This window comes from Mus musculus, chromosome 7, assembly GCF_000001635.26.
Source record: "Mus musculus strain C57BL/6J chromosome 7, GRCm38.p6 C57BL/6J".
Taxonomy (NCBI): domain Eukaryota; kingdom Metazoa; phylum Chordata; class Mammalia; order Rodentia; family Muridae; genus Mus; species Mus musculus.
In genome coordinates, this window is record NC_000073.6 from 141,130,526 (window position 1) to 141,157,160 (window position 26,635).

The 26,635-nt window shown below is 49.3% G+C and overlaps 1 protein-coding gene across 9 annotated transcripts; it reads left to right on the forward strand.

Annotated features, from left to right (window-relative positions):
• The first annotated feature begins 741 nt into the window (after positions 1-741).
• Positions 742-25,633, forward strand: Ptdss2 (phosphatidylserine synthase 2). Of its 9 annotated transcripts, none has more exons than NM_013782.4 (12): positions 761-992; positions 4,784-4,885; positions 12,568-12,650; positions 16,556-16,623; positions 21,125-21,259; positions 21,667-21,717; positions 22,250-22,363; positions 22,450-22,568; positions 23,828-23,942; positions 24,032-24,177; positions 24,286-24,471; positions 24,809-25,629. In NM_013782.4, the coding sequence occupies exons 1-12, from the start codon at positions 877-879 to the stop codon at positions 24,993-24,995; spliced, it is 1,422 nt and encodes a 473-aa protein (NP_038810.2). In that variant the 5' UTR covers positions 761-876; the 3' UTR covers positions 24,996-25,629. The 9 variants fall into 9 exon arrangements, with proteins under 9 accessions (XP_030098494.1, XP_030098492.1, XP_030098497.1 ...); XM_030242635.1 differs by lacking the exon at positions 761-992 and adding an exon at positions 1,943-2,081 and having other exon boundaries at positions 22,208-22,363; positions 24,809-25,633; XM_006536197.2 differs by lacking the exon at positions 761-992 and adding an exon at positions 1,943-2,081 and having other exon boundaries at positions 24,809-25,633.
• The last annotated feature ends 1,002 nt before the right edge of the window (positions 25,634-26,635 follow it).

Here is a 26,635-nt window from a genome sequence, read left to right on the forward strand (position 1 = left end):
CCTGCCTCTGATACCTGAGTGCTAGGATTAAAGGACTATGCCATCATGTCTGGCAATAATTTATCTAATTTATCTATCTATCTACATCTATTTATTAGTGTATAAGTGTTTTGGTTGAGTGTATGCATCTATACACCAACTGTATACAGTGCCCTAGATACTAGAAGAGGGCATTGGAGCCACTGCTGCTATGTGAGAGTGGAAACTGAACTCCATCCTCTAGAAGGTCAGGCAGTGATCTTAACTGCTAAGCCATTTCTCTATCACTATTTCATCTTATTTATTTATTCATTCATTCATTCATTTTCGAGACGGTTTCGCTGTGTAGTTCTGGCTGTCCTTGAACTCACTCTGTAGACCAGGCTGGCCTTGAACTCAGAGACCCGCCTGCCTCTGCCTCCCAAGTGCTGGGATTAAAGGCATGGGCCACCAGTGCCCGGCGCCTCCTTTTTTTTTTAATTCAAGGTTTGAATAACTCAGGCTGTCCTTGGATTCGTTCAATCCTCCTGCCTCAGCTTCCGGAGTTTAGTTTGCTTGGCAGGGCTGTCTACCACAACAGTTTAGGTTGAGTCTCTTTTGCGTCCCTATCCCCAGAGATTATATGTCTTCGGAACTTTATCAACACCAGCCAGTGCCAGCCGGCTTGTACAGTCTCTGTCAGGCGGAGCACGCGGCCGGTCTCCTAGCAACCGGACCGCGTCCCTCCCACCGGGCAGTTTAGGGCTTTCCAGCGCCCAGCATGCCCTGCGGCCCGGCGCGCACTACGCGTCCCACAATGCCTCACGGCCCCGCCCCACTCCCGCGGAGACCCCGCCGGGCAGCACTGCGACCCCAGCCCACCGCCTGCAGCCTACTGGGCTGCGCAGGCCGGGCGCCATGCGGAGGGGCGAGCGCAGAGTCGCCGGAGGCTCGGGATCTGAGTCTCCGCTGCTCAAGGGCCGCCGCAGCACCGAGTCTGAAGTCTACGACGATGGCACTAACACCTTCTTTTGGTGAGGGTCTCCCCGCGTCGGGGCAGGAGTTTGGGACAGACAGTTTAGATTGGAATCGGGAACCGTCAGGGCCTGGATCAGCCAGGGGAGCGCCTCACTCCCTCCGGCCCTCGTGGAACCCCCCGTGGTCGTCTCCGTATGAGATGTCGAGTGTTTTTTCGGATCGGAGGAGCCCCGGGATGAGCTCTGGAAGGCCTGGCCACTACATATTAGTGACTTTTCAGGTTTCCCTTTCTGGGGGATAGCTGTTGTTCCCCTGCTCTTCACCCGTAACGTTGCCCTGAACTGGCCTGGTGGGCATGGCATATCTGTATGGTAGATTTTCCTCACAGCTACCCTTTTCAGTGACCCTTGCTTGCACAACTCAACCTCTGACAAGTTTTGGGGTCAGGTTGCCCCGTCTGCCTTTCGTGGAGTTGAGTGCGTAGGAATTGCAGGTGTTTTGCTTCTTTGAAGGACCATGCCACCGCCCTGGCTGACCAGGTGTAATCCCATGACCTTGGGCTAACCCTTCACCTTTCCTTGTTTGTGAGAAGGAGCACGCTTCATGAGAGGAATGGCTTTGCTTTTATTTCAGGCAGCCAAGTTTCTACCCACCTATGCGACACTGGAGTCCCAGGGTGGGCCCTACAGGCAAGTGACACCCAAGTGCACAGAAACAAATGTGTTCCCACTGGAGGGGATGTTAAGTGGAAGTTGCTCTGAGAGAACAGAGCTGTGGCAGTGTCCAGAACACATTTGATCAGAGAGAATCCTGGTCTGGAAGTGTTAAGATAATTCAGGAGAAGGTGCCATCACACAGATAGGGTCCTCCAAGGGACTCTTGTGTATGTCAGCTTGTATCTCTGGCTTGCAAGTGGGAGTGGTAACTGAGGCACTGGTGAGATACAGTTGAAATAGCAGGAAAGTGGGTTGGGTGTGGGAGATAGCTTTGCATCTGGACCTTATACTATTAGCACCTTCCCTGGGTTATGGACAGCTTCTGCAGTGAGAGCCAACCAGAGCTGCTTTTCAATATGATTCCGTCTAATGACTGTGAAAACATTAGAGGGAAAAGAAGCAATCCCAGCACTTGGAAGGCAGAGGCAGGTGGGTCTCTGTGAGTTTGAAGCGAGCCTGGTTTACATAGTGAGTTTCCAGTACAGCCAGACCCTGGAGGGAGCGAGAGAGGGAGAGAGAGAGAGAGCGCGCTTGGAAGCGAGCATGGGGCAGTTGAAGTTGTGGGTATGGTGCCAGAGCTAGTGCCGATGGCCTTCTTTGACCTTTGAGGTCCTTTGGACATTAAAATGGCCTATAAGTCGGGCTGTTGCAACCCCATAAACTAATCTGAAGACTGATCCCATACCCCATTCTTCTTGACTGGACATAATGGCCTCTAACCCCATAACTGACCCCACACCATCTCAGTCATATCCTGGATGACAGGACAAAGAGGAATGATGCTTACAAAATCCCTGACCCACACCTGGTTTTTTGTTTTCATAAACCGTGCACTGCCTTACTTCAGGGCCAAGAGATCTTTGTGGCAGGAGCCTGTTCCTGGTTGCCTACTTAAATAAAGGACTCCAATTGGCCTTACATTCATAGCAGTCCGTGAATTACTCAAGTGGGTTTTTAAACATCAATTCTCTATCAGGTAGCCTCCACCATGGCTCTTGGACAGGAGAGAGGCGGGACTGTCCTTCAGTGCAGGTGACGGCCACTGGACTGAGAATTCTGGAGTGTGTTGCTGGCTTGCCTTTCTTGCTTTATAGTCATTTATTCATTCAGCCATTCTTCAGTGTGTATTTTGGGGACTTTTGCTGAGTGTCATTACTATCTTAGGGGATAATATCAGGAAACTAAACAAGAGCTCTGATTCTGGCACAGACCTGGAACTTTATTTATATAAAGTTTTATTTTGTGTGTATTGATGTTCTGCCTGCATGTGTGTGTATAAAACCTGTATGCAATGCCCCTAGAAGCCAGAAGAGAGTGTTGGGTCCCTTGGAACCATAGTTCCAGACGGGAGCTGCTGAGTCGATGTTAGGGACCCCATCTGGGTCCTCTGGAAGAGTAGCCTGTGTTGTTAACCTCTGAGTCAGGGCTCCAACCCAACCCCCTACCACGGGATCTCACTTTCTTTTCTTTTCTTTTCTTTTCTTTTCTTTTCTTTTCTTTTCTTTTCCTTTCCTTTCCTTTCCTTTCCTTTCCTTTCCTTTCCTTTCTTTCTTTCTTTTTTTTTTTTTTTCCCCAGATGGGGTTTCTCTGTATAGCCCTGGCTGTAATGGAACTCACTTTGTAGACCAGGCTGGACTCGAACTCAGAAATCCACCTGCCTCTGCCTCTGCCTCCCGGGTGCTGGGATTAAAGGCGTGTGTCACCACGCCCGGCTTGGATCTCACTTTCTAACCCACTCCCACCAGCATGGAATCTGTGACAGTTTGAGAATTGGTAGTCTATTCTTGGGTCTTAGAGCATGGTGCTTCTAGTGAGCCATCTAGGAGAGTTGGGGCAGAAATCACCAGTACATCCGTAGCAATAATTTCTGCAGCTTCAGATATAAGTGATCTATCACTGTGGGCTAGGGCTTACCTAGACTTGCCCACATTTAGTAAGCATGATTTGATAATTCATACTCTTTTGACTATCAGATCAACAAGCCAAGAAAGCCAGTGTAACAGGCTAGAAGCCTCTTGAAGACCTGACCTGGGACCGGCCCTGTCCCTTTCTTGGCAACGCCTTCATGGTTCCCTGGTTGGTTCTGGCAGGGTTGCCTTCCTACCCACTCAGCGTGAGGAGCGTGGTCATCTCCAGGGAAGAACAGGAACTGGGTATTTTCCACTCAGAGCAAGGAACCAGTTTGTCCTCATGCCTGCCCCTGGGCAGTAACTGAAGTCCCAAAATTTACATAGGTCAACTCTCATATTGGGCCTAGTCATGGGACTCAGACCATCCCCGTGTCTGTGTATGGTAGGGAGGAGTAGGAGGCAGCGCTGCACAAACCTGACGTTCTGGAAGGAAAAAGATGACCTGTCTTGGCAACCTGTTGTGCCTCCCTCCCTCCATCCCACCCCCCACCTCACCCCCCACATACGTGCGTGTGTGTGTGTGTGTGTGTGTGTGTGTGTGTGTGTATGTAAGTGTGTAAGAGAGAGAGAGAGTTAGACGAGGAGCAACAAGGCAGAGCTCACTCTTGAGCGAGCATTGATTGAACACTCTGAGGTCTTTAGCTGTGAGTCTGTTTGGCTGATGCCCTCCCTCCCATTTCACCGTTTCCAGATCAGGGGAGGCCGGGGGAGGCCAGGTTTTGGTGACTGTGTGAGTAATAGGGTGAACATTGACCTCAAGGGAAAGGTCTATTTATTCAGATATTCCTGGTCTACTGAGAAGAAATAGAAAATAGTACTCCTTTCAAGATCGTAGACAGCCAAGGATGCCCTCAACTTGCTGGCTACTTCAAAAACTGTGAAGATCAGAGCAGTACAGAAACCATGGAGCTAAAGTAATTTCTAAGGTCTTCGGAAATGAGCTGGGGATTAGAGCTTAGTGGCAGAATACTTGTCTAGCATATGTAAGACCAGAGGCCCAGTTCTCATTACCAGAGGGGAAGTTGGGGGAAGCCTTCCACATTTACTGTTAAATGTGACCATATCTACCTGTGTTGGAAGGTAGTACCCCTCTGGTACCCACGGGAATGGTCAGTCAGCTTGGGAGTGCAGGTGAGCCCCGCTCCTGTGCTGGGTGACTAGGTATCACGTGAGTGCTTGGTGATCTCTGCTCTGACACTACCTGTGTGTTTTTGGATTCAGGCGTGCCCACACTTTAACTGTGCTGTTCATCCTCACCTGTGCGCTGGGCTACGTGACTCTCCTAGAAGAAACCCCTCAGGATACAGCCTACAACACCAAGAGGTAACTGCTTCTGTTCAGAGGGTGTGATGTCCTGTGGAGCTCTGGCCAGCCGGGGCTCTGCATTTTCCTTGTGTGTCTGATTGACTGGCTTTCACACCTTCCCCTGAAGCTGTGTGGTATTCCTTGCCCAGGACTGTGGGAACTCGTCACCTTTGAGTGGTAGGGATATTTTGCTTTAGCCTTCAGGGTGACTCCCTCTAGCTGGGGTGCAGAAGCCTTGTGAGATCGACCACATCATCACACCAGCAGCTCCCCTCAGACGTAAGGATTCTCAGATTGTCTGGGATCTAGAGCCACCAGCAGTGAACCCTGTGATGGCACTTACATCCTTGTTGCATTCAGGTTCCGAAGCTAGTCCCTAGCATGTAGGGACAAGTTACTCCAGAGTACTGACAGACTTTTCTGTTGCTCCTCTGGTTCTCTGGGCTGCATGTCTGCCCTGGGAAGGCAGGTCAGTTACTGTTAGTTACTGGTTCTGTGCAGGTCCTGCTTGCTCTGGGAGGGCTAGAGGGGAGGCCCGAGAGACCTAGTGAGGTTTCCAGGCTGCTTTGGTTGCTTTCCCCTGACCTGTGGAATCCCCGTGGTCTTAACACTTCCAGGCTAGAATTTTGTTTTTGAAAACTGGGAGTCTTAGTACTTTGCTCTAAGAATTGAATGGGGTGAATTTGTCTGGACCCTAGGGCTCCCTTCTGCCTTTCTTGTGCAGTACAGGTAACCTCCCTAGCTGTTTCCCAGCTGTTCCTGGCCTATTCTTTACTGCTCAGTGACTTCCAGCTCAGAGTCAGCCTCTCAGGAGTGTTCTCTCTCTCCCCTCTCTCCCCCCTCCCTTTCTCTTTTTCTCGCTCCCCTTCTCCCTCTCCCTCTCTCCCTTTCTCTCCCGAGCTTGGGATAGCTTGTTCCCAGGCCCTGTAGCCCTTCTGGCGATGTCTGCCCTGGCCTATGCTGGTGCTTCCTGCTCATTCTCATCTGCAGGCTGGCCTGCTCCTCCCTCCTTTTTTCGGAAGGCTTCTTTCTACCAGACTCTCAGTCTCAAGTCTCAGGCAAGGTCTATAAGCTCAGCATGCTCTTAAGGAGATGAGTTAACACTGAGAGAGGGACTTGTGCTTCCTGGGCCACCGGGTCAGGTCTACTTTGTCCTTCCTGTCCTGCTGCCGACAGAGGGGTCATCTGCAGATATTGGCCCTTGGGGTATGGAGGCAGTACTCCTCTTTGTGCCTTTATCTGCTCAGAGGGAATTTTCAAGTAGAACTGGGTCTTTAGCAAAGTATGGTTGCTCACACATGTAGACCTAGCACTTGGGAAACTGAGGCAGGAGGATCAGAAGTTTGAGGCCAATCTTGGCTACATGGTGAGTTCAAAAGACCAGCCTGTGTTACATGAGACTCTGTTTCAGAAAAACAAAGGGGACATGGTGGCACACACCTTTCTAGCACTGAGACGCAGAAAGGCAGATCTCTGAGTTTGAAGCCAGCCTGGCCTCCATAGCATTCCAGGCCATTTTTTGAGACCCTGTCTCGAAAAAAGAAAAGAAAAAAAGAAAAGAACGAGCAACAAAACTATGTCTGCTGGCGTCTGTGTGTACCTGGGAATAGAGGGTCTGCTGGCATCTGCAAGGCACAGCAAGGAAGTCCAGAGAGCTGAGACGTGGTTATACCTCGGGAGGTACTCTCCAGGGCCTGGATACATCACTCAGGAGCCTAGGGTTTAATCCTTAGCACCAGACCCTGCACTCCAAAAAAGTTTCTCTATATGAGAAGTTTAGCTAAAGATGCCCAGGTCTGATGTCACTCACTGGACAGGAGTTGTCTCAGGAAGAGTACAGTCCTCTCTCTGAAGAGTAGGAACATACAAAGGTACCCTGGAGTGGTCACCAGTCACCTGCCAGAGCTGTTACAGAGCTGTCGTCCACCCAGTCTGTTGGTGGTGTTGTCAATACTAGGTGACCCAGAACCTAGAGAGTCCAAGAGCTCAGACTCCCAAGTGTAAGGAGGGTAGCACTGTGGACCGTGTGGACACAGCCTTTCTTCATCCAGGGGACACTGCACATCTGTTCCTCATCTTTGTCCCCCTATTTCCTCTTTAAGAGCATGAAGGAACTACCTTTCTGGCCTGTAATTCTTCTGGTAGAGCCTGGAATCTGCTATTTGCTCCTCCCTGGAACGGTGGGAGTCTTCTTATGTGCTTAAAAGTAGGCTTGGTGACAAGCATGTAACCTACTGAGCCATCTCACCAGCTCTATAGAAAATATTTTATAATTTTTATGTTGTTGCAGATGGAACTCAGACCCTTATATATCCCAAGCAAACACTGTTCCATAGAGAGACAACTGCAAGACTTACTTAGTTTTCATTTAAAAAATTATTTTTACTTATGTGTATGTATGTATTGGGATAGGTAAGTGAGTATCCTCAGAGGCCAAAAGAGGGTGTCGAGTCCCTTGGAGCTACAGACAGTTGCGAGTCACAGAATAGGTGCTAGAATCTGATTCTGGGCCTTCTGTACAATCAGCAAACGCTCCTAACCACTGAGCAATCTCCGGCTCACCAAGACTTAGTTTGTAACGTATTTCTTTAAAAAAAAAGATTTATTTATTTTATGTATGTGAGTACACTGTAGCTGTCTTTAGACATGCCAGAAGAGGACTTCAGATCCCATTACAGATGGTTGTGAGCCACCCTGTGGTTGCTGGGAATTGAATTCAGAACCTCTGGAAGAGCAGTCAGTGCTCTTATCTGCTGAGCCATCTCTCCAGCCCAACATATTTCTTAAGATTTACTTAACTTTTGTGTCCATACATGTGTGCCTGTGTGAGTTACATGCACTATGTACATATAGGTACCCATGGGTGTCAGGGCATTTGATCCCCTGGATTTGGAGTTATAGTCAGTTATGAGCCTTCTGATTCGGGTGCTGGGAACTGCACTCAGGTCCTCTACACCAGCAGCTAATGCTCTAACCAGTGTGCCATCTTTTCTGCCTCCTTTGTAAAGTGTTTCCTTTCTACTTGTGCGTCATTGCTCTTTTTCTTTGAGATGTCGGTTGTGTTTCATGATATTGCCAGTCTTGTCCTGAAATTCACTATGTGGGCCAGGCTGGTCTGGAACTCACAGACCCACTTACCTCTGCCTCCCAAGTGTTGTGATCAAAGGCATTCTCTACCATACCCAGCTGCCAGTTTGTTCTTGAACTCCAGGGCTCAAGTGATTCTTTTGTCTCAGCCAGGACTCTAGACACAGACCACTGTACAGCTTTGTTTTCTTCTCAGATTAACCTATTGGTCTATAATTTGATGCATTTCTAATTAAGTTCCAGCTTGGTGAGTTTGAGATGCACATACCTATGTGCCTGTTGCTGACCGAGGCAGCCCTGAGTCTCACACCATGTGTTCTGGTTTCCCAGGAGTGGTGTTGCTATGTTACTTTCTGTGCCTGGCTTCTTCCCCACACCAGGGATATATGTCTTTGTAGACTGTCAGTACTGTTGGTAAGCTGTCCCACACAGATGGCTCATGATTTATCATCTGGTGTGGTGGGTGACCTGGGGCACTTCTGGCTCTCTTATCTTCTCAGTTAGTGAGCTGTCCATTCCATTTACCATTTAAAACATTTTACAAATTTAAAAAATAAGCATGATAAGGTTACACACCTGTAATCTCAGTGCTGAGTTGTTTGAAGCAGGAGACTCCTACATTGTAGGCAAATCTGGGCTGTGTAGCAAGATCCTGCCTTTCTCAAACAGAACAAAAATCTACCCACATTTTTTTTTCAAAAGGCAAACACAATTAACAAGAAGCAACACAATAAAATCTGATGGAACACATGTACTCCCAGATACTCAGGAGGCTGAGGCAGGAGGATTGCTTGGTCTGGACAGCATAGTGAGACCCATTCTCAAGAAAGTGAATAAAGACTGTAAAAGTGAGCAAGATGGCTCAGCTGCGAAGAGCACTCTCTGTTCTTGCAGGGGAACCAAGTTCAGATCTCAGCAGTAATGGCTGCTGGCCATAATGGTCTATAACTCCAGCTCCAAGGGATCTGACACCTTGTTGGCACTTACGTTTAATGTGTACATTAAAAGTAATAGAAATAAGTCTTGGGAAAAAACCCTGAAGAGGTACTCTACCAAGAAAGAGAAAGAGGAGAGAAACAGCCTGTGAAATGTGCGCTGCTGACATCCCGGGGCAGGGCTCCTCAGACTGAGAACTGCCAGATTCCACCACACAGCTTCTGCAGGACTGAAATGTAAAGACGATAAGAGTTTGAAACAGCAGCAGCTCATTCATTACTAATAGGGATGTGGCTGCATTGGAAAGCAACTTAGGGAATTAAAATCAATCTCTCAATCTCTCTCTCTCTCTCATCTGTATTTGTGTGTCTGGTGCTCATGACAGAACCCCTGGAGGTAGAGATGATAGTGAGCTGTCTTGTGGGTGCTGAAAATCAGACCTGGGTGCTCTATGTGAGTATCCAGTGCTCTTAACTACTGGGCCATCTCTCCAGCCCCACTAAACTCACATGTGGTCCAGCATCATGCTTTTAAAGGTGAGGGCAATGGTAGAATATTTGCTTTGTGCTGTCTAGGCCCTGGCTTTCTTTCCAAACTATCTTAGATAATGTAATGGCTGGGACCCTAAGAATGAAGGCATACTGACAAGAGAATCAATTTATAGACGCACTGAGCCTCCTGAAGTGCCAGGAGATGGGCTCTTTAAGAACAGAGGCAGAGGCTGCAAGAGCCCATGGATTGGCTGACAGCTGAGCCCGTGGGCACCTCTGCAGTTGCTGCTGCTGTATCCTTGATTATGTGACAGGTGCCAGAAATCAGTAGAGTTTTTAGGTTACCAGAGGACAGAGGTCAGAAGTGCCCCCCCCCCCCCCCCCCAACTGGGGAACATCAGAAACAAGCTCAGATTAAGTTCACTACAGATACAGTCAGTTACAAACGGAAATGTGTGTCATCTATAACACTTCAGCCTCCTGGATCCACGAGCTTCATCTCCGAGGAGGAGTCAACCAGTTTTTGAACCCTTTTGAAAGGGGTCCAGAGAGATGGCTCTGTGTAAGAGCATGAGCTGCTCTTCCATCGGGGAAAACGGGCTGATCAGTCCTGCACACAGCCACCTGGGTCACCACAAACAGCCTCTGTCACCGCCTGAGGAGACTCAGGAGATGTGAAGACTCACCGTCATGGCTCCTACACGGAGATCTGGGGCAGAGGAGGACTTTAGAGGGACCTGAGCAAATAGGATAAAGTGAGGACTTTACTTGCTTAAAGATTTATTTAAAAAAAATTTTTTTTAATTTTATTAATTTATTTATTATATGTAAGTACACTGTAGCTGTTTTCAGACACTCCAGAAGAGGGCATCAGATCTTGTTACAGATGGTTGTGAGCATCATTACAGATGTAATGGGCATCAGACCCCATTACAAGTTGTAAGCCACCCTGTGGTTGCTGGGATTTGAACTCCGGACCTTTGGAAGAGCAGTCGGGTGCTCTTACCCACTGAGCCATCTCACCAGCCCCAAAATTTTTAACAATTTATTTTATGTATACGAGTATACACCATTGCTGTCTTCAGACACAACAGAAGAGGGCATCAGATCACAACCATTACAGATGGTTGTGAGCCATTGTGTGGCTGCTGGGATTTGAACTCAGGACCTCTGGAAGGCAGTCAGTGCTCTTAACTGCTGAGCCATCTCTCCAGCCCGGTTTACTTTAAATTGGCAACATTTGGTTTCTTTTTCCATTACCTCGGCTCAGCTGATACATTTCAGGTCCGTAGGTACTTCTTACAGCCCATCCTTGTAAATCGTCATTCACACCAGCCTTGTGTGTATGGCCCAGGTCCCATGCCACCCAGCCTACGTGGCTGTGTTGCTTTGTACCACAGGGGACTGTGTAGTTTAGATACTGATGGTCCCAGGTAGGTGTGACCCGGGCTTCTCTCAGGTGAGCAGTACAGTGGCGTCTCTTTGTCTTGACTTTCATTTCTATTCTTTTGGGAATGGTAACTGTCCTTCACCTAATAGGATTGCCATTGTTCTGAACAGGAAGCCTGCCTTTTGCCCTGCCTGGTATCTGTGGAGTGCTGGTTTCAGGGTCCTCCAAAGATAATGAAATGTGTGAACACTTAGATCTTTTACATACAGTGCTATCTGTATACCCACATATATCTCCCGTTTCCTTTTTTTTTTTTTTTTTTTTTTTTTTTGAGACAGGGTTTCTCTGTATGGCCCTGGTTGTCCTGGAACTCACTTTGTAGACCAGGCTGGCCTCGAACTCAGAAATCCACTTGTCTATGCCTCCCAAGTGCTGGGATTAAAGGCGTACGCCACCACCGCCCGGCCTATCTCCCATTTCCTAAAAACATCTCTCAATTGCATATGCTACCTATGTGGACTGTGGCTGCTATATAGAGAGCTGGGTTAGCAGAGCCACCATTCACGAGATTGTTCTGAACAGGAAGCCTGCCTTTTGCCCATTTACTGATTTAATCAACTTATCTCACTGTGGACATGAGATTTGTTGTTCAGCATTGCCTTAGGCCATTACTGGGACATGACCTGAGAACGCTAATGGGCTTTTCTGAGTTTCAGACACAACAGGAACCTCTAGGCCCATTTTTTTTTCCTTCCTTTTTGCTTCAGTCCTGTCCTTAAGAACGACTCTAAGGAGTCTGGGTCTCTCACTGAAGAACACCTGAAGCCAAGACTGGTTGTTGGGTATGCCTGTTGCCACTATGGTGAGGCTGGCTTTAGACTGCTAATAGGATAGCAGTCTACAGGGGAAGGCAACTAATTCAGGCTGTGCCTTGTGTGAGGTATTGCTTCAGGGAGCCCCTTCCAGGTTCCTTTCCCACCTCCTGTCTTGCTAGTGCTGTGAAAGAGCTATGATCCCTCCTCGGAGCTGAGCAGCAAGTGCTCTGTTCCTCCTGGCAGCAGTGGTATCGAGCCAGGCTGGATAAATCACACGTGCCTTGGAGAGCTGCAGATGCTCCGCTAAGATTAGGGGTGGCTCTCGTCTTGACTGCTCGGGGCAGGCAGGTAATACTTAATTTTCTTGGCTTGTTCTGGCCACAGCCATGAGGTAGGATGTCCAGATATTAAGGGCATCAGCATGGGCAGGGCAGAGTGAGACCGGGATTCCTGTGAACACTGGCCTGAGGGTGTCCTTAGCAGGGACTGTAGCCTCACGGCCTCGGCCCTGGCTTTGTGTGGTCCACGCTTCTGTGCCCTGTGCCCTGTTTTCAATGTGGTCTACATACATGTAGGTGTCATACTTTCCATCCTGCACCTCCAAGAGCACATTGGTGTAGGAGGTGGTGACCCAACAGGACGACAATTCTGGCAAGGCCCAATAGGCCTGCGCTATGAGGTAGCTATTAGATCCTGATGTTTCTCAGAGGCTTTATGAGGTCTAATCAAGTGAACCTGTGGTGACACTCTAAATGACAGGAGAAACCTCACGTGGACATCTGAGAGTGTGCTGCTTGTGGGCTGTTGAGGTGGAGTGAGCCATGTGGACCAGCCTCCCGCCAAGTAGCTGCCAGACGGAGTTGTGGGCTGTTTCCAGCATGGCTGGTCTATCATGGGTGTCCACTGGGGTCCCCGCTGCCTCCCACCGCTGCCTGAAAGAAGCCTGCACACACTGAGGGGCTCTTTGTTCTTTATTTGCAGAGGTATTGTGGCCAGTATTTTGGTTTTCTTATGTTTTGGAGTCACACAAGCTAAAGACGGGCCATTTTCCAGACCTCATCCAGGTAACTCACCATTTCTTTTCCATGTGTGCCACGTCTCTTCTGTCTTGAGCAGCTGCTGTATCTGTACTGCTGGGTGTGACTGTCCTGTCCTCCGCCAGCGCCCCCTGTGGCTGCTGACTGTACTTCCTCCCCCTGTCTCTCCCTGTCTGTGGCTTTCTCACCTTCCTGCAGACCAGAGGGCCTGCCTGGGCTCCTAGGAGGGGCTGGAGACCTAGGAGTGTCATTGAGTACTGCCTCCACCACCCCCACCCAAGTTCTGACAAATCTATGGCATCAAATTGCCCCCGTGAACCTCAGCTGGAGGACACAAGCCACCTACTTGCCTGCTCAGTTGGCCAGAGCTCAGATGAGGAGGCCCTTAAGGCTACAAGTTGGTTGGTGTTACTTCTTAAGGGCCTTGGCATAGATGTTTCTTTTGTGCCTCAATGTGAGTATAAACTGTGAAAATACAGAAACTATTTTTAGGCATTTTAAAAAATAAACACTTAAATTTGGATGTCTTGTGTATATTTATTTACTTATTTTTGAGGGTCTCACTGTTGCTCAGGTTATCCTCAAATTCTTAGAAGCAAGGAATTCTCTTGCCTCTTCCTGTGTACTGGGACCACAAGTGAGTCCCCCAGTATTGCTGTTTTTCCTGGGTTTTGTTTCTTTTTTTTGTTTTTGGATTGCTTTGTAAAGTAGGCAGTCTTGAGATTTTTCTTTCTGTAGCTGTGTACTTACTTGATTGTTTAACCAAGTACTGTTGGAGCAAGAGATGAGGGATTAGCCTTCCAGAACGGGGAATGTCTGCCAAGGGTGAGTTCGTTCTGAAGCTGTGAACAGATTCCCCCATGGTCCTGAAGCTCTGAGCAGGCTGTGTGGTTTGTTATTGCTGCTAGATTCCTGAGTGGCCTTCACCCTCTGCACCCATCCAGCCTTGACACACTAGGAGTTGAACCAGAGCCACAGGGAAGGGAAATAATTTAAAAAGTGCCTACTTCATCTTAGCAGCAAGTGTTCTTTTTTGTTTTTTTGAGACAAGGGTCTTCTGTGTAGCCTTGGCTGTCCTAGAACTAGCTCTGTAGACCAGACTGGCCTTGAACTCAGAGATCCTCCTGTGTATCCCCTCAGTGCTGGGATTAAAGGCGTGTGTCACCACTGCCCAGCTTATTTGTGATTTTATTTCTTTAGATTTATTTATTTTATGTATATGAGTACACTGTAGCTGTCTTCAGACACACCAGAAGAGGGCATCAGACCCCATTACAAGTTGTAAGCCACCCTGTGGTTGCTGGGAATTGAACTCAGGACCTCTGGAAGAGCAGTCAGTGCTCTTAACCGCTGAGCCATCTCTCCAGCCCCTATGTGTGTTTTAAGATGTCATTTTTGAAGTAAGTTTCCCTGCCAATAATGATTTGTCCTACAACACAGTGGGAAAAGTCAGCCGAATCTGTACAGTTATATTTGGAGTTGGCGTTTTCTGTTCGTAATTTAATTACACACACATATGTATATTTGGTATGCTAGAAAGGAAGGATGCATAATTTTGGGTGTTAAAGTTGTAGAGTTTGCTTTGTCACAATAAAACTACATGTGTACAGGGACAGGTGCTGGCTGACGGGTAAGGGCTTGTCCTGCATTTGGAGGAAGAGAGCTATAAGCCCATATGGTAAGGCAACTTCCTCTCAAGAGCCACATCTCAAGGAGCATGACAGATGGGACCACACTGGCCAACTGGCAGTAACTTGCTTCTGCAACTTGGCTCCGGGACTCTTGAAAGTGTCTTCCAGACTTGCAGGTTCTTAAGTCCAGGGGCACAAGGCCGATATCATGGCAAACAGAAATCACTGTGCATGGAAGGTTTTAGACTTTGGGAGGTTCCCACAGGGCTCTGATCTAAGTGACTGCAGTTCTAGCTCCCAGACCTAGAATGTTGTTCCTCTCCCTCCTCTTTTTTTTTTTTTTTTTTTCCCCTAGTAAGGTCTCACTGTGTAGCTCTGGCTGCCTAGAACTGTGCTGACCAGGCTGGTCTCTGTCTCCTGAATGCTGGCATTAAAGGCGTGTGTTACCAAGCCCAGGAACCCTCTCTAACATGCATGCTCATCTGTGGGTTACTTTGAGAACTCTGCTCTGCCTTTCCTTCTAGAGTAGTTGCTGTGCATAAGCTCCAAGCTTCTTCACCATTCTGTCTTATTCATGTAGGAAATCTGTCCTCAGCCACCTCCCACCCCACTGTTTGTTGATATACTGAGCATGGAACCCAGGGCCTCCAGTGAAAGGGTGTGTGTTGTAGCTAAGCAGGAGGTCAGTGCACTGTGAGAGGGACAGCTCCGTGGGTGTCCCCCAGGGAGGAGCTCTCCCTGCCTTACCTACTGCTCTGCTCTTAGGAAGACCTAGTCAGGCTGCCTCAACCAGGGCCATTATCTGCCTGGCCTCATTAGAGCAGCAAACTGAGGCTTCAGCTGACCTGCCTGGGGAGTTGCTTTATTTGGAAACTGTAATTGGCTGTGGTTCCAAGTGAACACCTTGAAACAAGTCCCAGTTCTTCTGAAACTGCTTCTCTCCATTCAGTTTTTTGCTTTTGTTTTTGTCTATTTGCAGTGCTAGGAGCTGAACCCTGGGCCTCATTTGTCCTATACAAATGTGCCCCACTGAGCTACAACTCTAGCCCCTTTCCAAAAGCTAGGGTTCAGCGCCATCCCCAGCACTGCTGAGCTGCCTTTGATCCTTTCTCACATTTTATTTTGGGGTAGACAAGGGGCACTGGCATCAAAACAACCAACAGAAGAAGTCAGGGTTTGGGGTGCTGTAGAAGCAGCTGGATACACAGGATAAGCAGGAGAAGCAGCTGGATACGCAGGATAAGCAGGATAAGCAGCTGGATACGCAGGATGGGCCTAAAGGAGGCAAGGATGAGAGGCTTCTGCTTGGAAAGACTGTGGGGAAGACAGGAGAGAGCAATAGCTGAAGAGGTGCTGTGGGCATCAGACCTGATGACGTCAGGGTTTCTGTTGGAGGTGGGGCCTGACATATCTGTTCTTCTCACATACACACACTGCAGGAGTGGAGGCCAGCTTGCTCCCCTCAGCTGGTGAAGATTTTCACACAGGCTCTTCCTTCCCCCACTTCAGGCATGAAGAACATTCATAAACACCATCTGTATCTGGGAGTGGCATGAGCAAATGCCAGCGAGGGCTTCCTACGTCACATTCCCTGTCTGTCACTGTCAGGGTTGGGTATTCTCAACCAAGTAGATCAGGTCACATGGTCCCTTTTTTTTTTTTTTTTTTTTTTGAGATAGGGTTTGTAGACCAGGCTGGCCTCGAACTCAGAAATCCGCCTGCCTCTGCCTCCCAAGTGCTGGGATTAAAGGCGTGCGCCACCACCGCCTGGCTGGTCACACGTTCTTAACGCACGGAACCTCCCTGGCTCTTGAGTACCATAGTGCATTCAGGGATGGAGCGGCGTTAGGAGAAATCTGCAGGCATAAATATGGTTTGTGTTAAAACACTTTTCCTAAATAAATGCAGAAGACTAAAAGTTCATACTAATTCATGATAAGAAATTGAACATATTAGAATTCTGAGATTTTCACCCCTGGAAGAGCTGTCCAGCAGAGCAGGTCAGCAGCATCAGTACATCTCGGAGGAGGAGGAGGAGGCCCTCACTCCCAGCACCGTGGCCCTTCTGTGCCTCTGCAGCAAGGCAAACGGAGTAAAGGCCTCGGGACTCAAGAAGAGGAAAGCATCTCACATTTCATAGAGGAGTTCTGTGTAACTTCACTTAGTCCTTGCTTACAAAGATTCTATGAAGGACACCTGAGCATTCCCTTAAAAAGACTGTCTGATCAGGAGCCTCCTGAGGCTGGGTGGGGCCTAGCGCCCCAGAGCAGAGCCCCTGACATTGCTATTATCTTGTTGTAGCTTACTGGCGGTTTTGGCTGTGTGTTAGTGTGGTCTACGAATTGTTTCTCATCTTCATCCTTTTCCAGGTAAGCAGCTTTTCTTGGTTGATAAAACAAGTATAGATAATAGAGGAGGCTTGAATCCTCAGGCCCCAGGGTGCTGGCAAGAAGCCAGGCTGGACCAGCACGGGTAGACACAAACTGTCTTACCCTCCAGGCTGGCCCATATGGAGGAGTGTCTTAGTGTGGGTACAGGCACAGGCTGCTGCCATCTTTGTATGCAAGCCGGGACAGACACAGGGGAGACAGCTCCTCTGATGACAGACAGGTCAAGTGCAGTAGCTGCCGCTTTAGGAACTTGGGCCTGCCTGGGACCCGGGGGAGCTGGTGGGATTTGCAGCTCACCAGGGGGGTGGGAGGGGAATGGAGTATTGCATTATGTGTTCACTAATGGTCCACTCTGCTTCAGTCACTGAATTCTGAGTTCCATGAGTGAGTGAGTCACTAGGGTTTTTATTGTGCTAAATCCACCACACCGTCTGGGGCAGTTATGCAGGGCTGAGTCCCTGTGCATGTACAAACATCCTAGTAGACCCAGAACAGTTCCGTATCTAGAAAACTCACTCAGATCTCTTTGATAGTCTCTCTGTTCTACTCTCCAGTTACCTGCCATCTGTCAAGACTTGTCTTGGAACACCCCGAGGGTGTTCTTGATAACCCATATCATGTCTTTGAGGTCCACCCAGCTGTATCGTTGGTACAGTGTTTCTTCTTTCCTGAGGGACATTTCAGGACCCAAGAGGCATTTGGTTTCCCATTAGGAGCTGCTGTGAATCAAGCTGCTCTCAACAATCCTGTTAGGGCTTGTGGGATACAAAGTTGCATTTCTCTCCTAGACAGGCCCATTGTGGTCTCACTGGTCTCATCACACAGGCCTTTAATGTTTGAGGAGCTGCCAGATTGCATTCCAGCATGGCTGTGCCATCTTGCATCCCACCAGCGCTGACCTAGAATTCTGCTGCTTTATGCCATCTTTCAGTTCTGTTGTCTGAGTTCTGTTGTCAGAGCTGGATTTGCTGGCGGTGAATGGAATTATATCCTAATGGGTATAAGGTGACATCTCTTGTTTTGTCTTTTTCCTGCCAGAGATTCACTTGAAAACACCATAGCACACCTAAGTGTCTCATCTCCAGGGCTCCTCTGGACTGTATAGGTCACAGACTAAGCTACTAACGGGCTGTCAGCTCTGCAAAGGCTGGTGGGTGTCTGGTAGGCCAGGTGGCCATGGCAATCTTCCACACTTTGTTCTTCTCTTTCTTTTCTTTTTTAAAGATTTATTTTTGTTTTGTTTTGTTTTTTTCCAAGACAGGGTTTCTCTGTGTAGCCCTGGCTGTCCTGTAACTCACTTTGTAGACCAGGCTGGCCTCGAACTCAGAAATCCGCCTGCCTCTGCCTCTGCCTCCCAAGTGCTGGGATCCAAGGCATGCGACACTACACCCGGTGATTTATCTGTTTTATACAAGTACACTGTTGCTGTCTTCACACACCAGAAGAGGGCATCGGATTCCACAACAGATGGTTGTGAGCCACCATGTGGTTGCTGGGAGTTGAACTCAGGATCTCTAGAAGAGCAGTCAGTGCTCTTAACCACTGAGCCACTTTTCCAGCCCCTGTTCTTCTCTCTCATGATTGCCCCGTGTCAGCTGATCTCCTGCATTTCCAAGTGAATGCTAGACTCTCTTTCTGGCTATGTAAGAGAGCTGGTGAGGTTTCGTTTTCTTTGTTTGCAATGCTGGTGGTGGAATTCAGTCCTCCTGCATGCTAGGCAAACGCTCTACTACTGAGCCCCACCCCAACCCTAGCAGGTGAGATGTTAACAGAGGTCGAATTGATCAGTTTAGAACACTGCCACCACAGTGTTAGATCTTGTGGTTCATGGACTTGAGGTATCTTTCTATCCCCTTATAGCCCCTTAATGACTTCCTATTATACTTTATAGTTTTCATAATGTACATTTTGTACTTGCATTGTTAAATTATTCCCAAGTATTTAATTTGCTAATAGGGTGTAGAAATAGTTTTTGTGTTGATGTGTGTCCTGTGGCCTTGCTAACCTTACCAGCTCTAGTGCTTGTGCAGGCTTTGTTGTTGTCTAGCCCCTGCCATCTGCACCAGGATGCTGCCACACTTCCTTACAGTCTGCTGTTTCCCACTCTTGCCTGACTCCCCTAGCTGGGCCTTCCGGAGGCTGATCACAAGCATGGACCTCCTTACCTGGTTCTGGACCTTATCGGAGTATCCAGCCTTTCTGCGAGGTGCAATCTGAGCTCTGACTTTTCTCAGAAGCCTTCACCGAGCGGGAGCTGTTTTGGTTCTGGTGCAGCTGGCTTCTGGTTTTCATTATTCCGTGTTAGACTTTTTGATTTTGTGAGATGCGTTTTCTACATTAAGTAAGATGATTGTGTGAGTTTTTCCTTTATTGATGATGGTATTTGCACCAAATAATTTTTAAAATGTGGTTTATTTGGGATGTTGGTTTGGTCTGGTTTTTTTTTTTTTTTTTTTTAAAGATTTATTTATTTATTATATGTAAGTACACTGTAGCTATCTTCAGACACTCCAGAAGAGGGAGTCAGATCTCGTTACAGATGGCTGTGAGCCACCATGTGGTTGCTGGGATTTGAACTCTGGACCTTACCAGTCGGGTGCTCTTACCCACTGAGCCATCTCACCAGCCTCCTGGTTTTGAAACAGGGTCTTGTTGTATAGCCCAGGCTGGCCCTGAGCTTGCTGTACATATACTTAAGTCCTCCTGCTTCTGCCTCCCCGAGTGTTGCTGTCAGAGGTGTGCATTGCAATGCCTGGCATGATTTTCTTCTTGGAAGCTATGGGCATTCCTGAGAGGAGGTGGTGGTGTCTAACCCTGTCTGGAGTCTGGATCCAGCCTCCTAGGATTCTGCCCAGGATCTTTGCATCCTTATTCATGAGATACTTTCTTAGATTGCCTTCCTTGAACTGTTTTTTTTTTCCTCTGTCTTCGGCATTGGAGTTCATTAGGATTTGTCTGCTGTATTTCTTAGGATTTGGCCGGATTTAAGATATAAGCAGTCTGTCAGTGGGGCTTCTCCCTGGTAAGACTAACCCTGACCGTGGAGAGGCTGCTAGGCTTCCCTCATACAGGCCTTTAACTGCCTGTGTCTGTCTGCTCTCTTGAAGGAAGTTTCTATGTGCTATCCATGTCCGGGTAGGAGCCAGGACTTGGGGTTCACTATCTCAGGGTTGTGTATCTATGTATTATGGAGTTCCTCTTGAGGAAAACCTGTCTCTATCCAACCATGTGTTAAGTGTCTAATAATTTGTTCTTATCAGCATGACTCAAAGTTATTTGTTCAGGTTGTATACTCAAATACTGCTTTTATGTTTTTGCTGAAGTTCTTTAGACCCTAGCACTCTCCTTTAGTTTCTGTCTTGTTTGACACATCCCCTTCTTTAAGGGTTCTTGGTTTTTTATGTGTTTGACTCAGACTATAGATGTTCCAGTTGTGTGTACCTCCTGCTTTGAGCCCTGGAGTCAGCCTTTTCCCTAGGGCCCTGTTCAGTTCCTGAAGGACAGATGCTCGTCTTAAGAGACTGCAGTCTGGGAACTGGATTTGCCAGTCAGGTGTCCAGGTACTCAGCTACAGAGTGTACAACCCGTTACCGTGATCATATCGGTTCTAGCATCTGTCTTGAAAGTCCCCCTGCAGTGTAGCGACTTCCCTTCTGCCCTCCATCGAGTGCCACGGCATCATGGGGCTCTGCATGGCGATCAGAAGCACCATGTGTTTTGCAGATAGTTTAAAACTAAGAACAGGTGGGTACCTTTGAGCCTAAACTTGTGTCAAACCTAGACCTCATCTTCTCTGACGTCTGAGGCCTTTGGGGCCTAAGCCGGAAGGTGGCTTCAGGAACATTCGTGCTTCAGCATGTCCTCAAGTCTTGCTGGTTTGTGTCCAGGACACAGGGCATTAACAAGATGGCCACCTGTGGAATCTGCACCAGGGACAGGTGAACCCTGACTTTCAGACCAAGGGCTAGACTCCCAGCTGGCCAGCCTGATTCATCTCTGGTCCTGTCCTGCTTGTTTCTGCCCCTCTGCTAGACATCCATTTCCCATGGTCTCTAGGCCTTTGAGGCTTCTCTTTGTCCTGGCTTGAGATTTGCTCCAAGGGTCCCCTCCTCTTTTGTGTCCAGAAATGTTTAATCCACCAAGGGGACAGAGCTTTACCAACTGCTGCATATCCAGAAAGATGGACTTGTGCTTGACCGAGTGGACATGGCCCTGCAGCATGGGGGGAAGGCAGCAGTATAGGGCTGCCTCTTCTGGATCGGGATCTAGTCCAATATCCACTGGAGAGAGGATGGTAGGGGCTGGCATTTGTGCCCTGATGGCTTACTGGGGCTCAAGGCATGCTCAGCTCTCCAGCCCTAGCTGGAGTGGAAGAGCTGCTGTCCCTGTAACATACTGACCAAGCTAGAGGTCACACTACAGACCACTCTATCCAGGCTGCCTTGCTAAGCCTCACCACACTAATGGCTCTGCTTTGCAGACAGTCCAGGATGGCCGACAGTTTCTGAAGTATGTGGATCCCAGGCTGGGAGTCCCATTGCCAGAGAGGGACTACGGGGGCAACTGCCTCATCTATGATGCTGACAACAAGACTGACCCTTTCCACAACATCTGGGTATGGGTGTTCTCAACTGCAGGGCTTCAGCAGCCCAGGACCTCCCTTGGTTTTATGGGATCAGGCAGGGTGCCCTGTAAGACTGTCCATGCCTCCTGCTTTTCTTCAGACTCCTACAGGGCAGAGTAGGCCTGTGACCTTGTTCATGTCAGATGAGGGTCCATCAGAGGGGCATCCTGGTCTCTGTTGCCAGTGTGGTCATCTGAAGCAGCACACTTGCCAGGCCCTGGCTTGGCATCAGCCTGGAGGGTTGTGAGGGGAGGGGAATGACCCTGGGCCTCTGCACAGCAGGAGGTTATATGGTCCCTGAAGACTTGCCCAAGATACCACAGGGGAGGAGACTGCCTGATGGTAGGGGTGCCTGAGGTGGGGCCTGGGCCTCAGGGTCGCATCCTTGTTACCTACAGGACAAGCTGGATGGCTTTGTTCCTGCACACTTCATTGGCTGGTATCTGAAGGTAGGGTAACACCCTGGTTCTGTCTAGTTCCCCTTTTGCCATGTTCCCAGCCATTTGGGTCCACAAATGGTCCGCAGGTGGGTGGGCCCTGGTGCAGAAGCACTGAGCCACCCTGGAGAATATGTAAGATACCAGAGACTTGCAGTTTCTCAGGAGGCCTTACGTGTAGTGCTGATCCTGCTCTTCAGATCTACGCCCTGTTCCTAGCACTGTGGCCGGTTAGGAAAAGGGAGTGAGGGAAATGGCAAGGCAGGAAGCCCAGGACAGCCTGGCCCCAGATGCACCCCCACAATGGTGCTGCCTGTCCGTCCCAACCCATGGCTTGAACCAGACCTCCTGTTAGAGCTCAATGCCAAGTCTTGGGGCCCCTTCATGTTGTCTGTAAACCTTCAAGTTAGAACGGTAGCTGTTCATCTGCTACGTTTACGGGGGGACCTGCTGAGGCTGGGGGCGGAAGTCAGGGATTGTGTTTGAGGGGTGCTGTCTGTAGGGAAGGAGTGGCAAAGCCTGACGGGCGCTGTCTGGCCCTCAGACGCTCATGATCCGTGACTGGTGGATGTGCATGATCATCAGTGTGATGTTCGAGTTCCTGGAGTACAGCCTGGAGCACCAGCTGCCCAACTTCAGCGAGTGCTGGTGGGACCATGTAGGTGCAGCGGGCAAGGCACAGCCTGGGTGGGCCCCGCCGTCATCTCAGGCCCCGTGGTTAATTCCTCTCCTTTCCTGACCCAGTGGATCATGGACGTCCTCGTCTGCAACGGGCTGGGCATCTACTGTGGCATGAAGACCCTCGAGTGGCTGTCCCTGAAGACATATAAGTGGCAGGGCCTCTGGAACATTCCAACCTACAAGTACATCTTGGGAGTTATAGAAGGGAACCACAGAGCATTGGGCCCGCAAGGACAAGGCCTTGCTACTTGGGAGGGTGGCAAGCAAAACATTAGAGTGGTAGAGAGTGACTGCTAGTCCTCCATCTGGCTCCCTGGCTTGCTTCTCTCAAGAGGCTGTGGGCCTGATCTATCCACCTCTCCTACAGCCTAGGTTGTCCTTAGACTTGCTCTGTACTCTAGAATGACTCTCGCCCCCAACTCCCGGGAGTCATAATGTGTACCCCTATGCCAAGTTTCTCTGCTACCTATAAGATTTAAGAAAGAAAAATTGTACCTGAAATGGTGGTATATGTCTTTAGAGGCCACTGCTTGGTAAGCTGAGGCAGGAGAATTCCTTGAGTACAGAAGTTCAAGTTTAGTCTAGGCAATCCAGGGAGACTTCTCTCCCCCCACCCCCCAAAAAAAAAAAAACACGCACACACACAGGAAAAGTGGGAGCTGAGGATATAGCTCAGTTGGTAGAGTGCTTACCTACCACACTCAAAGCCCTGGGTTCAATACCCAAAACCACGTGATCCAAATGTTCTGGAATCCCACATTTGCTGCTGTTGTAAAAGCAGACCAGAAGTTCAGTCATTCTCAAGTATATAGTAAGCTTGAGGCCAGCTAGCCTTAGCTTACATGAGATCGTATTTCAACAAATGAAAGTAAAAATTAGCAAGGCATAGTGACACACATACCTTTAATCCCAGATAGGCAGGTAAATCTGTATGAATTGGAGGCCAGCCTGGTCTACATAGTAAGACCTTGTCCCAAACAATCAAAAGCAGGCTGTATCCTGAGACTTGGGAGACAGAGGCGGGTAGGTAGATTTCTTGAGTTCAAGGACAGCCTGGTCTACATAGCAAATTCCAGGACAACCAAAGCTACACAACAGAGAGACCATGTATCAGAAAACAAAAAACAGACAAACAAACAAAACAGAAAAGGACAGAGGAGCAATGCTAGATAGTCCCAGCACTAGGCAGGAAGAGGGCGAGAGGATGGAGATGCAGGTCCTTAGCACCACAGGAAACAAGCCTCCGCTCCTGTCTGGGAGCCTCAGCAATGTGTATGGCCCCCTCTGAAGTGGCTGTGTGGGATTTTGAACAGGGCAGAGCCTTGTATCTGCTGGGCAAAGCAACAGGCACTGGCTCCTGGGTTCTGGCTCTAGCTCTGTGACCTGAATAAAGCTGGTTGACTGGCCATGTCCTCAAGGCTGCTGGCTCTCTGGTTCCCAGGGGCAAGATGAAGAGGATTGCCTTTCAGTTCACGCCTTACAGCTGGGTACGCTTTGAGTGGAAGCCAGCCTCCAGCCTGCACCGCTGGCTGGCCGTGTGTGGCATCATCCTGGTGGTAAGTCCCAGCAGCCTGGTGACTGGGTATCCATGCAACACCAGTGGTTGGTTCTGGGACTGATGAACTGACCTTCTTCCGTCCCCTAGTTCCTGCTGGCAGAGCTGAACACCTTCTACCTGAAGTTTGTGCTATGGATGCCCCCTGAACACTACCTGGTCCTTCTGAGGCTGGTCTTCTTCGTGAACGTGGGTGGTGTGGCCATGCGTGAGATCTACGACTTCATGGATGAATTGTGAGGGCTGCCGTAGGGCCTAGGGGGTGGGATGCCAGAGCCTGGGAGCCCCAAGGGCCCCAAATGCCCTTGTGCTGAACAAGCCAGGCAGCTGCCGCCTCTCTGCAGGAAGCCCCACAGGAAGCTGGGCCAGCAGGCCTGGCTGGTGGCAGCCATCACAGTCACAGAGCTTCTCATCGTGGTGAAGTATGACCCGCACACACTCACCCTGTCACTGCCCTTCTACATCTCCCAGTGCTGGACTCTTGGCTCCATCCTGGTGCTTACATGGACTGTCTGGCGCTTCTTCCTGCGGTGAGTGGGAGTGGGACCCCAGACCATCGGTTCACTGTGAGTGGTGTCTGTCCCCCTCTTTGGTTGAATACTGACAAGGCTCTATCCATTCCCTACCCTTGCCTTGCCTGATGGCTCTATCTGCCCTGGCCCGTGTACTCTCTGTGAGTCTCTGGTTCTGCCTGGCAGATGCAGGTGCTTGAGGTGACCTGTCCTGCCTATAGCTGACCCTCTACTTGCTATTGCTAGAATTATAGCACATGTAGCCTCTTGTAGAACGAAGGTAGCCAGGTGTCTGTGGGGCCTATGCTGGGGCTGCTGCAGGAACAGGTGGTGAGGTAGCTCTGCTGCCCCACAGGGACATCACCATGAGGTACAAGGAGACCCGGCGACAGAAGCAGCAGAGTCACCAGGCCAGAGCCGTCAACAACCGGGATGGGCACCCTGGGCCAGATGATGACCTGCTAGGGACTGGAACTGCAGAAGAAGAGGGGACCACCAATGACGGTGTGACTGCTGAGGAGGGGACCTCAGCCGCGTCATGAGCCTCACCCTCGTCACTGGCCTTGTGCCAAGGGGCTGTCCCATTTCTCCCTTCCTCGTGCTCCCTGCTTCAGAGGCAGGGGTGGGGGGGGCATCCACACTCCAGGAGGGGCACCTGAGAATACATGTTTGTGTGCAGGTAGGTGTATGCACATATTGGCTCCTGACACTACTTTGGGGCCATGAGCTGAACAGTGAGCCTGGAACTTGCTCTAGAGCAAGAGTCCTTTCTACCTGGTCAACAAAGGCCCTGGTCCATGGTCTCCCTTGTGCTCAATCTCAGCACCGGCTAGGGGAGGTATCTTGGTATCTCGGTACTCTTTCTCCACTCTTTATGGGGTAGGCAGAAGCCCCATGAGACCCTGTGGTCCCACCCACTTACAGCAGCATAAGTGAAGGATATCATAATACCAACATGTCTGCAAAGTGGTGGGTCTAGAGTCAGCACTGAGCCATTTCCTTTGGAGCCTTCCTTTAACCACGCAGGACTATAAACTGAATGGTGTATACATGACAGTCACAGATTGGCCTTTTGCGGCCAGAGAGCCCAACTTGGAGACCTGTACCCCAGGTGCCAGGGTGCTGTCACCATGGCTCCCTTGAGCAAATGGAACAAATAAAGTGATGATGAAGGTGCATAGCCTCTGGCTGCCCTTTGCCCCGTGCTCTATGCCTTGCAGAGGAGGGGAGTGTGTGTGTCTGTCTGTCTGTCTCCTGGGCAGCTACCCGTCTACTACATTGTTTCTCACTGGGTGTGGGGCTGGTGATCGCTGAAGAATAACCACGAGAAATGACTGTGAGCCTTGCTTTACGGTCACAGCCATTGGGAATGCAGTAGCAAACCATTTGTCTGCCAACAAGTTCAATTTTCCCACGAATGCAAATGTGCAAGTCATGCCCTTAGCTTACTAAGGCAACGGGTCGTGTCTTTGGATTTTTGAGCCAGGGTTTTGCTGCATAGTTCAGACTGGCACAGGCCTCGGTGTCCAACCCAAGCTTGCTTCAAGTTCTTAGCAGCCCAGCTTCAGCTTCCCACATTCTGGTTTGTGCCACTATGTTTAACTAAAAGTTCTTTTTAAATTTTTAAATTTTTTTCTTAATTATGTCTGTACATGAGTGCAGATGGCAATAGAGGAGGCCAATCAGACCCCCTGGGGCTGAAGTTAGAGGTGTCCTTAGCCCCTGTCCACCCCCATGTACCTCCGTTGTTTTCCTCCAACTCTCTGGCTGCTGTGACCACTGCTGTAGTGATGCAGGCAGTACAGGTATCTGACACTGACTGATTCAGCTTGGGTTTTGTGTGTATGGTAGTGCAATTGCTGGGCCATCCCATAGTTCCATTTTTTACATCTTTGAGGAATCCCATACTCCTTTCCATACTGTACTAACTGCACATTTCTACCAGCTGTAAGTTTGCTCATCTCTCTGCGTCCTCACACTTTGCAGCGGTCTCCCTGCCTCTACTTCCCGAGTGGTGGAATTAGAAGACTGAGCAACCAATTTTAACTCTGACCAGTATTTGTTATCTTTTTGGTTTTGTTTCTTCGAGTCAGGGTTTCTTTGTGTAACGGCCCTGGCCGTCATGGAACTCACTCCAGACCAGACTGGCCTCAAACTCAGAGATTGCCTCCAAGCCGTGCCC

Bases quoted from the DNA above. Each gene is read 5' to 3' on its own strand.
- Ptdss2 (NM_013782.4), top strand. From the start codon at position 877: ATGCGGAGGGGCGAGCGCAGAGTCGCCGGAGGCTCGGGATCTGAGTCT. The intron at 12,651-16,555 runs GTAACTCACCAT...ATCTTGTTGTAG, and splicing joins ATTTTCCAGACCTCATCCAG to CTTACTGGCGGTTTTGGCTG. The intron at 22,364-22,449 runs GTAGGTGCAGCG...TTCCTGACCCAG, and splicing joins GCGAGTGCTGGTGGGACCAT to TGGATCATGGACGTCCTCGT.